The sequence below is a fragment of the Gastrolobium bilobum genome, unplaced genomic scaffold, assembly GCF_033153095.1.
Source record: "Gastrolobium bilobum isolate Gb01-03AN ecotype WA unplaced genomic scaffold, APGP_CSIRO_Gbil_v1 utg1269, whole genome shotgun sequence".
NCBI classification, from domain to species: domain Eukaryota; kingdom Viridiplantae; phylum Streptophyta; class Magnoliopsida; order Fabales; family Fabaceae; genus Gastrolobium; species Gastrolobium bilobum.
In genome coordinates this window covers 912875-924401 of record NW_026898540.1, presented here as the reverse complement: position 1 = coordinate 924401, position 11527 = coordinate 912875, and the positions used below count along the sequence as shown (strand labels likewise).

Sequence of the window (11527 nt, the reverse complement as noted above, 5' to 3'; positions counted from 1 at the left end):
TTATTTCCACGATTAAAAAATGGAACACATCATTAGAAACGACAACCACAACCATAAATCATTAATTAATAATGAAGAACAATATTATAATGAAGAATACCAAAACAAGAGAAAAATATGAGTAAAAAAAAGAGCATACCTTGACTTCCAGAAAAGATTAGGATAGATTATGAGACAGTGAAATAGAGAAAACTCAAAAAATTTCATGAGATTAGGGTGAGATTATGAGAGAGACATGTTATTTATACTTCTCACTAAAAAGTATCACAAAATTCACAATAACAGAAAATTCATTAAAATCGTCAGAATTTTGAATATCACAATATTATTTTTCCAAATCCGATTGAATATCATCAGATTTGAACGAACTCTTAAATAATCTTTAAAAATCCTAATTGAATATCATCTGATTTTTTTTAATCTTTTAAAATCTTAATTGAATACCTCTAAATTTTTTTTTGTCTAAAAATAATTCACTAAAATTCTTTAAAATCCCAATCTAATACACTACTTATACGTCATTTATGTCTTGTTTCTCTTAAGTGTCCTCACTTCATAAGTGACCGACCCAGATAGTCTAGCTCAAGTCAGCGTGGCGAAACTTTCGCTTTTTGATAAGCCAACGTACATGAATAATTTTTCAATTTTACATAATTTTGTGGGTTTGCTTAAAGTTCTCTAGTTACTATTTATTTGTATCCTCCAACGTTGTACAAATATAGACTTTCACTTTGCAAGTTAGTGAGCGGCTGCTATCCTTACACGAAGGCCAAACCGTTACATTAAATACATCAAAACCAAAATACAAGGTCAGCCTCTTATTATTCCTTTGTCTCTCTATCTACACTTCAATAGTTTAGATCACTGTTATCCTTCCTTTTTCCTCATCTTCTTCTTCTTCTCCTCAAGGAAAAGTGCTGTCAACAATTAACACAATAAACAAGCTTTATTTTTTCACCCTTCAATTGCTCCTTTACATTCACATACATGGACCCTGTATCTAGAAACATGACAATGATATGCCAAGATCCCCATAGCTCTAATCACAAGGATATCTGGCACTGGGAAAACCCTCTCGATTCCCCCACTCCCGTTCTCTTTATGCAGGTTTCTTTGATTACCATAGTCACACAGTTCATGGATGTTTGTCTCAAGCCCCTAGGACAATCCTCCCTTGTTTCCCAGATTCTTGTAAGCTTTGTCTAAGCTATATATTTTACAAGTGTGTTCAATGACCATCATTGGTGATATTGCTTAAAATGCTATATGGAAATGTAATTCTAGATAGAACACTAACAATTTAAGTAACAACAAACTAGAAGAGAAATTCTTGAAATATTATAATCCAAATAACAATGTTAAGCAAAGGCATGATTTTTGTACGTCATCATTTCAAAAAAATGAGTAGAAAGAATAGAAAGTTTATTGATTAGTTTAGAACTTAACAAATGCATGCATGCATGGTAACAGGGAGGATTGATATTTGGGCCATCACTTTTCGGGCACAAGAAGGTGCTGTCAAATACCTTGTTCCCTAGGAAAGGATCTGTAGTGCTTGAGACATTGGCAACGTTTGGGATCATGTTCTTTTACTTCATATATTGTGTGAAGATAGACATTGCCACAATGCTAAGAACAGAAAGGCAGGAATTGGCTATTGGTCTTTCTGTATTCTTAATAACATTAGGAGTCCCAACTGGATTCTCCTTTCTGTTGAAGAAATATGTTTCCATGGAGAAGAGCCTCGCAGATTCTCTCGTGTTTATAGCAGTCTCACAATCCGTAACTGCTTTTGTTGTCATAGCAGTCCTCATGACAGAGCTTAAAATCCTTAACACTGACATAGGCCGTCTAACCATGTCTGCAGCAACGTTTGCTGATATTTTTGGGTTTGCTGCGACAGCAGTTATGTTTGCAATAATGCAAAACTCTGGTGGTAATATCCTGTCACTATTATTTATCCTTCTATCCGTAGTTATGCTCTTCATTGTTATTATATATGTAATGCGGCCAGTGATACTATGGATCTTAGAGCGCTCAAAAGGGAAGCCGGTTGATGAATTACACATTGTTTGTATCTTTGTCTTCGTTCTCGTAAGTGGACTTCTTAGTGAACTTGTTGGGCAGCATTTCGTACTGGGACCATTAGTTTTAGGGTTGGCTGTTCCAGAAGGACCACCCATAGGAACAGCTTTGATAACTAAAATGGAGACAATCTTTGTGGGATCTTTGTATCCAATCTACTTGGCTGTTTGTGGACTGGAAACTGATATCTTCAAAATCAGGACCAAGTCAATGTGGGTTGTGAGTACCATAGTGCTTGGCGCTTCCTTTATAAAGATTGGTGCTGTAATTTTGCCCGGATATTATTACAAAATGCCCTTGAAAGAATCTTGTGTGATTGGGATCCTTCTAAATGCAAGAGGCATAGCAGAGCTTTCACTTTACAATATATGGAGGGCAGGCAAGGTGTGTATGTATGTGCATGCCATTGAGAGAGATTTAATAAATTCATTTTCAATGCACCAAATGCAAGTACATAACATATTTGATTGATTAATTAACAATTAACATAATATAAACCTCATTTCTTCTCTTCTCTTCTCTATGCATGGAAGCTAATCACGGGACAAGAGTTCTCTTTGCTGGTCATCTCCATTCTAGTGATAAATGCTATCATATCGCCACTGATAAAATTCTTATATGATCCTTCAGAGCAATATCATAACGTAAGAAGATGTTCAATTCAACATACTAAGAGAGAATCCGAGCTTCGAGTCATGGTATGCATTCACAACAATGAAAATATCCCTACAATCATCAACCTCTTAGAAGCATCCTATGCAAGCACAGAGAGCACCGTTGCAGTTATAGCACTAGTACTTGTAGAGCTTCTTGGAAGAGCAAGGCCTATTCTTGTTGCTCATCAACCCCATGATACCCTGCGGTCAACCGCATGCGATTCAACTCAAATAGACAATTCCCTGAGACAATATGCACAGCAGAATGAAGGGTGTGCATCAATTCAGTCTTTCACTTCAGTCTCCCTCTTTGATACAATGCATGACAACGTTTGCCGAATATCACTTGACATGAGAGCCAACATTTTGATCATGCCATTTCACAAGTGATGGGAGATAGATGGTAGCGTTCAGGTAACCAATAGAGTCGTACAAACCATGAACATTAAAGTTCTAGAAAGGGCACCTTGCTCAGTGGGAATCCTCATTGATAGGGGTATCTTGTGTGGTTCTCAATCACTCTTGATTGCTAGAGCACCATACCGTGTTGCAGTGTTCTTCATTGGGGGTGCAGATGATGCAGAGACACTAGCCTATGGTACTAGGATGGCTAGGCATGAAAATGTGAACGTAACAGTGATCCGGTTCCTTCTATTTGGAGATGAAAACTCTAAAGACAGAAAACGTGACAGTGATACTATAGATGAATATAGATATTATAATGCTGGAAATCGTCGCTTTGAAATTATGGAAGAAATGGTCAAAGATGGTATAGAGATGTCATCGTGTGTCAGAAAATTGATAGATTATTTTGATCTAGTAATGGTGGGGAGGGAGCATCCAGAGTCTGTTCTGCTTCGTGGACATGACCAATGGAGCGAATGTCCAGAGCTAGGGGTTATTGGGGATATGATAGGTTCACAGGATTTTGTGACAAAGGCATCAGTGCTGGTGGTGCAACAACAAAGAATAAGAGGGAGGCTTGTTAAACACACTGCGAATCCAATGCCAAATCAAAGAGATCAGCTGGTACACAATGTTCCATTTGATGAAGTATCAAGAGCCTCATGTACAATTTCGGTGGATAGACATGATCAGCGAATGTAGTTAACACTATATTAGTGCAAATTTTCTATTCTTATCTTTCTTTAATTTTCTTCTACCGAGTTTTCATTGTCAATAAATACGTGATTTAAGCAAATCATGGACTTTCGTTTAAAAATTGAAGTTGCTTGCGACAAAGCATTTAAATCAAGAAAAATAAATAAATTAAATTCATCACATGGTTAATCCATTGTCCACCCTTATAATCCTATAAATACATGTTTAAACGCCAAACTCAATATCAGATGGTCCAATACAAGAGCTCATGATTTTCTTTATCCCATTTTAAAAAAAGAAGGTTACCAAGAGATATCCCTTTAACCAAGAGTAGTCATTGACTTATATTGGTTTCACTTTGAGACACCTCTATATTTATTCCTCTTACATTAAAAAGAAAAAAACCTATAACATTCACCAAACTGGGATCATACAAAAAATTATACAATTTAGCTGTAGAAGGAATTGTAAACTGGGATCATTATCATGGGAAAAAAAAAGCCATTCCTTTGTGCCCATTTTACCAGCTTTCCAAGAATGATACAACTTACTAAGAAAATGTCGCAAGGGTATTTTCACCTCATTTATTTTTTTATCTCATCAATGCCGGTTTCTTCTGTTTTGTTGCATAAAATTGCAGCTTGATTCGGAGAATCTGATGTAGGTGACTCTGTCTTTCTAACTTGCAGTCCGGTAAAGCGTGCAAGGTCAATCCATTGCTGCAGCAATATACGGGAAAACATTTTAAAAATCCTAATCAAATTATTTATATGTCGATGCATGATGATTTACGTCAAACTAAATTTTAGTATACAGTAACATTAAGATCACGGATTACAAGACAACCAAAACAAGTTCTCTTTTCATAACAAAACTTCACTTATATGATTTACTGTCTTGCACCAAAACACGTGCTGACACAATTATAACTCCCCAAAACTCATATTTGCATATGACACTTGAATGTGAAATTGGCAACTAAAAAAGAGAAAATGAAAAGATGTACTTGATTTATGAGAAGAATTGTAGTGTTCAAGCATAAATAAATGAAATCGGCTTACTTAAGATGCGGTTTTGAACATTAAGCGTTGTGAAAATTGATGAAAGCAGAGAGAAGATAAAATGAGAAAAATTAATATTACCTGGGTTCCCCAATAAGAATTGATTGTCCGTGTTACAAAAGATAGCATATTTACAAGAAATGTTTGGGAAGAAAACTGGTCAGAAATCCGATGCTCCACTATCCCAGCAATTATCTGGATACAAAAAATATTGTACCTTCAGAATTAATAGAGGGGCAGAAATGCAGACCTTAACTGGATGCGAATTTGTGGTACAGTATCATTATATAAGCGAAAGTATAGTCACAGAACAAGAAAACTCAATTTTCAGAGAGAAGAAATTCTCAAATAATTATCCAGCAGTGTCGAGGAAGAAGTAGAAAGGAGGAGAAAATCACAAAACAAGACAAATAGTTATGATTAAACTGAACATATTTTTCACAATAATTTTTAACAGTATCCAGTGTTCGCTAAAGGATCTTAAGTTGCAAGGAGAAAATTAAGCATACTAGATTTTTTCCAATATTTCCTATAATGCCACCCCCCATCTTCTTCAAGAACTACCTTAGTGGTCAGACAAACACATCATCACTAGTTATTCAAGACACAGGTGGTCAAGTCCTGCTTTCAAACGTCAATAAACTCAAATTTCTAATTGTTTTCGTTGTCCAGCTTCAATAATCATATATTGGAAAATATTCAAGACATCACAGCAACTATTGAAACATAAACAAACAACGTGACAACATAGATGCCATTTCCTACAAAAACTAGGTCCAATCTTCCTTGATGTCTTTTTTAAGCATTAGTTAAAACTAAAATTTTAATGCAGCAAAAGTTCTCTATATACCTGATAACGGAGATTTGCAGATATTCCAAGAAAGCATGCATAAACAATTGCTGTTTTGAGTATTGGTGACCTTAGAATCCGTTGATTAGTACCAACTGCTGGATTAACGAGTTTACGAATTGCATATAGAGAATTCGATGAAGCCACAGTTCCTATGCTTGAAATAAATCCAACACTAGCAAGTTTTAGACCACCAAATACAACCGATGCAACTCTATGATTGAGATTCCAGTTTGTCCCTACTGGATTCTTTTGAAATGCATTGTCTGGAATGGAGCCAAGAAGACCTATTATAGAATCAATGTTGTCAGGCGCATTCATCTCATTGGCATACGAAAGGAATGATAAAGTTGGTGCAGGAAGCCACACTGTAAAGAAATCAACAACTGATCCTCTGACAGTGTCCGTAATAACATAGTCAAGCTCTTGAAAAAAAATTTCTTTCCGCTTTTCATACTGTGCAAATAGTGTAGTTGTTACTGATATTGCTTCTTCTATGGCTAATCTATGCAAGAATTTGGGATCTGCCAGCAATCTTTCCCTGAAACCCTGCATTCAAGAAGAACCACAAATGAGAGGTAAAATATAAAGGGAACAAAGTGATAAATTATTTCCACGACTAAAAACAAAGTAATGGGTTTCATTATCAAATAAAAATATACCTGGAATCGGTGGGTGAGTTCTGAAATCAGAGGATACTGCTCCAGATCAAAGAAGTTCTGTAATACCTCAGGTGATACTAAACCAAGATCAATTCCCTTTTGAAGATCCTGAAACCGAAAGGAAAGTATTATCTATGTATGATAATGTCACAATCAATACTAGCATACCCTATCCCATCTAAATGATGATCAAATAAAATGTAAACAGGTGCACAGAAAAAAAAGAACTAGAAACGCACCAACTACCTAATCATCAAATGAAAGTATGGAACCAATGTAAACTTGGTAAACAGTTGGGATCCATCTATGCCAAATTATAGAATAGAGGTAATTTTTTTTAGAAATAACAGATAAGAACTTCATTATCACAATTTACCAATGAGTTTTCAATTCCTTAAATCATATATTGTTGTGCAAAAATCTGAACTCAAAAGGAATATGAATATAAAGGAAAAGAAGGTAGAACGAAGAGAAAGCAATATGAAATGGTAATGGTAAGTGTTCAAGTGACATCCCCCACAACAGTACGTTGAGCTGCATAATTTGTGTCAATTAATAAAATACCGAACAGAGATATTAATTAAAGGGATAAATGATTATGGAATACCAAAGATATATATTGCATACAAAGAAAATAATCCAATAAGGTACTGATATGAGATACATAGTATCATGCAAAATAGTATTGATATGACACACCCAGTAACATGCAAAATCTCTCAAGCTTGTATCATCAAAATGGACAATGGAAGAACATAAAGGGCTAAAATTTGAAAGGGGGATCGACAGAGAAAGAAAAGTAATGTTCGAGCAAATAAGTGAATGTAATGGCTGACTAACCTGTGGGAGGGCATCTCGCCTCCGCCCAGCAGCATTCATAACCCGAGCAATCTCAGCACGGTCAAAGCAATTTCTACTACAAGGTCTGGCAGCAGAATACCACAAAAAATCAGCAACTGGAACTTCTCCCTCTTTGCGAATGAATTGTCTTTCAGGGTCAAGTAATATAACTATTTGGTTTTTCTTTTGTATTTTTCCTGAAATTCTTGCTGGCACTCCAGTTCCTCTAGATCCATATGTAACATGGCTTGCACCCGTCACAACTATTAACATACCGGCGGCTCCTCCATCAAGCACATTTTTTAAGATGATCTGGGACATAGTATACTCCTCAACTACTCTAGCCTGTGCAGATAGATATGAGCTAGGACCAAAAGGAATAGACAGATTTGAAGTACTATCAACTAATGATCTTCTTGACGTAGAAGTAAAGCCTGATATGAAGCCTGAACCAGCTGGAGGGGCATAAACTTTACGATCAGCCTTTGAAAGCGCTCGAATTCCTTCTGCTTGGACAGTCCTTAAGATCTGTTGATGAAAAACCATCAAGTCTTAATTATTATCATCTTTGTGTATGTTGACCTAAGGATGCAAGAACTAAGCCTAATCCTACCAGGTGGAGTTGGCTACATGGATCAATTGACACCATTTGGCTCTATCAAAAACCAAAATTTCAGTAAAACATCTAATGCAAGGTCTATTTAATACTCCTAAAGTTTTCTCAGGTCATCCTCTACCCTCTCAACAGACTATCTTCCCTTCTTCTCATATCATAATATGACCAAACCGCCTGTGGCAAGCTTCCATAATCTTCTCTTCAGTAAAAAAAAAAAAGGTTTTATCAAACATTTTGTTTAATTTGGGAACCTAGAGTATTATGAATTAATTTCTAAGTCTTCTCTAGATTATGTTTCTCTTGTCATAAACTCATGATGCAATCAAAATCCATGGGGGCTACTGGCATATAGCATTGAGTGTCTAATACAGTAATATTTTTCACTTGCTCTTAGTTTAGATACCACCAAAAATTTCAGAGACAAAATGAACATTTGAAAGATCTACATCTGTTTGGATGAAAATTTAAGCGCACCATCAGTGGAGTACCACAAGCAACAAGATGAATTCCATTTTCGCGACAGTAACTGAGAATAGGTTCATACTCCTGCCATCGTTGAGGGGGCCAATGCGATGTATAAGACTTTAAGGTTTCTCCATCTATCCTGCCATGAAAGTCCAGTTTCAGTATAAGTAATGCAGAATCATGGTAAGCAATCTAACCAAGTTAAAAACAGACATAGATTAACAGAAAAATAGTAAACCGGGAAAAAAAAGAAAGACAGAAATCGGTCGCCATATATTTTAAATAACATGTTCTCTTTTATAATTGATGATTGAATTCTCATTTCTTAAATTCTGTAACATAGTTTTCTGCAAAATAAAAACGAGTGCTTCAAACGCCAGTAATTTAGCCCATGTGGCATAGCTCTAAGACTTGTTATTCACTTCATATGGAAACACATTCATAATCATATAACTTGAAGATTCTTCTTCAAGCCCGCAATTGCTATTAATATAACAGTATACCACCTTCAGTTTCTATGTTGATAATCACCTCCAATTTACTTTGTTCATGTCATCAAAAAAAAAAAAAAACAATTTTTAAACATTCATCAGCTAACTAAACATTCATCAAACTTTGCAAACTCAAAGGCATACTTTTTATCCATATACTGATTGAGTTGTTCCTGAAGATTAGAGGGAAATGATTCAAGAGCCAAAGACAATCGCTTCTCCTTCTCCACACACCGCATGTGCAAATTCTTCACAATCTCAAGCTCCAATTCCTTATCATCTCGAACTGGAACCTGCTCAGCTTCCCCCAAATAAACCACTCGAGCATTCATCAGCTTCTCCCACACTTTCCCTTTCTCCTTCCCTATCGCCAACGGTTCCCCTATCGCCGTCGCGTCGTAAATCCTCGACGTTATCACTTCCTCCTCCTTCTTCTTCTGCTCCTCCGGCTTCAAAGCCGTCAAATTCGCCGCCGCCGTCGAAGGCGTCTCAGCCTCCTTCTCCTCCGCTCTTGTCCCCGCCGCGGACAGCAGAACAGACGCGCCCATGGCCAGAAGCGGTGCGAGCAACACGCCTCGCCGCGTTGGCTCCACGCGTTCAACCGAGTTTTCCCTCACGTCGGAGTCTTCGGATTTTGATACCGCGATAAGGCGAATCGAGCGGCGGGCGGATAAGTTGACGCGGCGGCGTTTCGCTGTAAAAAAGCGCCGGAATTCGTGGTCGCCGGCGTCATGTGGCGGCAGATGAAGTGTCTCCCACGGCGCAGCACGTGAGCCAGCGGCGCGGCGATAGTAAGTCACGTGCGGCGGTCCAGTGGCAAAGGAAGCCTGAGTGTGGGGCTTCATCTCCCTTCAATGGGACCTCGTCGTGAAACAAATGTTCAATCTCACTTTTCATTCAGTGGTGACACAATCTAGTATTCGTTGATTTTAAGCCTTAAAAGTTTGTATTATGATGTTTTTTTTTTTTCTCGCTCATAAAATCCGGATAAAAAAGGATACCATTGTGTATGTTCAACAAATTATTATTTTTCATGGTCACAATAAATTTAAATGATATTGATAATTTAATGCTTTTGTCACGAAAATTGCCGAAAGCCTCAAATTTTGGACTGCTACGTGAACCATCCATGTCCATACAGATACAGGTGCCAAGTGGGATTCATTTATTGGAATTTTCTTCTAAGATAAATATGATCCTAGTCAGATGTGACTCGGGCCTGAAAAGCACAAGACAAACTGACCATAAAAAGAATATTTGAAAACCAGATCCGTATTTTCACATAAATTCCAAAACAATGATTTGAAAAATTTATCAATTTAGTTGTAAGTTAAATTAATTGAAACAATTGAGTTATGATTTCAAAATCTTATCAATTTAATTTCCTTTTTAACTTTTTTAAACATTGGTGGAGGATCATGATGAGTTGATGAGTTACGAGGGTAATAATAATATCAAGGAATCACTCATCTTTTGTGTTTGAAAATCTTGTGTGCAATATTGTATTTTTGCTGCAAGTTTTTTATTAGATGAAAATGAATACTCCGGTATATTAAATTGCGCTTTTTTATGAATATCTTATCAATTGTCATAAGCAACATAATAATAACATACACGATAAAAAGAAGAAGAGAAAAACAATATACATAATGAATTTAATGTTTTTGTTTTTGCTACATGAATTTTTTTTTGCCACACATTCACATAAAAATCATATTATAAAGAAAAGAGAAAGAAAATATTAGTGAGGTCACTCATTTTTATATGAATGTAGTAGGAATTTTTTTTTATTTTTCCCATACATAATTTATCAAGATTCACTTATCTCCTCGTTATATCCTTCTCATTACATTTATTACAAACACTCAATTATAAGAGAATATATATAACTTAAAAAAATTATAAACCGTAGTAATTATTTATGGACTCAAATGCAAATTACTAAATAAATGATATTGCAAAAATAAATCTGGGACCCAAAGTACTACAAGACCTCTACAACTGAAACTCCCGGTGATTTTATCTTCATTAGGGCACATAAGTCGTCCACTTGGTATAAAATGGGGAAAAAATTTTAGTAGTCCTGCAAAAAATTTAACATGCTCCAGGCTGTGGTCCTTTTTCTATAAATAGAAATTTTTCTTTTTTTTTTATTCTTTTTTTTTTTTCTCCCTTCATCCCTTATTTTTTTCTATTTTTGGGAGGGATCACCATAGTTCCGTCTCACAAAAAATCTTCTCGTAATCCTGACCCCATGTGTTCCTCCTTCCATTGAGAAATTGACATTTGTATAAGTTTTTTTTTATTCTCTTTTCTCTTTTATTTTATGATTTGTTATATTTTTATTAATTTGGACCACTTAAAATTTCTTGCTGCACCAAAACTCTTCTCACAAAATAGATATCATACTCAACAACTCTAACAAGGAACATTATTGTTATTTATTTTATTTTTAAAAAGAAAACAACAATAAAACGTTCGTTAACAGGGAGTGGTGAATCTGGTGATGAATGGGGGGCATTATATTACTCTTACTATTAATTTAGGGACTTATTAATTTTATATTGATTTTATATTGTTGGAAATTTCATGTCACTACACAAATAAATATATAAGTTCTTTTAATTTTATTTATTTATTTATAAAACATATTTATTTCTATGACATAAGATAAAGATATCTTCAACAGTACATAGAAAA

General features: G+C 35.6%; 1 protein-coding gene and 1 pseudogene across 1 annotated transcript; one reads left to right on the top strand and one right to left on the bottom strand.

The window, feature by feature from the left end:
- The first annotated feature begins 997 nt into the window (after positions 1-997).
- On the top strand, positions 998-3848 carry LOC133317233 (cation/H(+) antiporter 15-like; annotated as a pseudogene).
- A 175-nt stretch (positions 3849-4023) lies between these two features.
- Positions 4024-9745, bottom strand: LOC133317261 (protein RETICULATA-RELATED 5, chloroplastic-like). Its single transcript, XM_061519116.1, has 7 exons — positions 8972-9745; positions 8346-8475; positions 7256-7783; positions 6416-6523; positions 5754-6302; positions 4985-5098; positions 4024-4561 (listed from the first exon to the last, which is right to left on the bottom strand). The coding sequence occupies exons 1-7, from the start codon at positions 9670-9672 to the stop codon at positions 4427-4429; spliced, it is 2265 nt and encodes a 754-aa protein (XP_061375100.1). The 5' UTR covers positions 9673-9745; the 3' UTR covers positions 4024-4426.
- Between the last annotated feature and the right edge of the window lie 1782 nt (positions 9746-11527).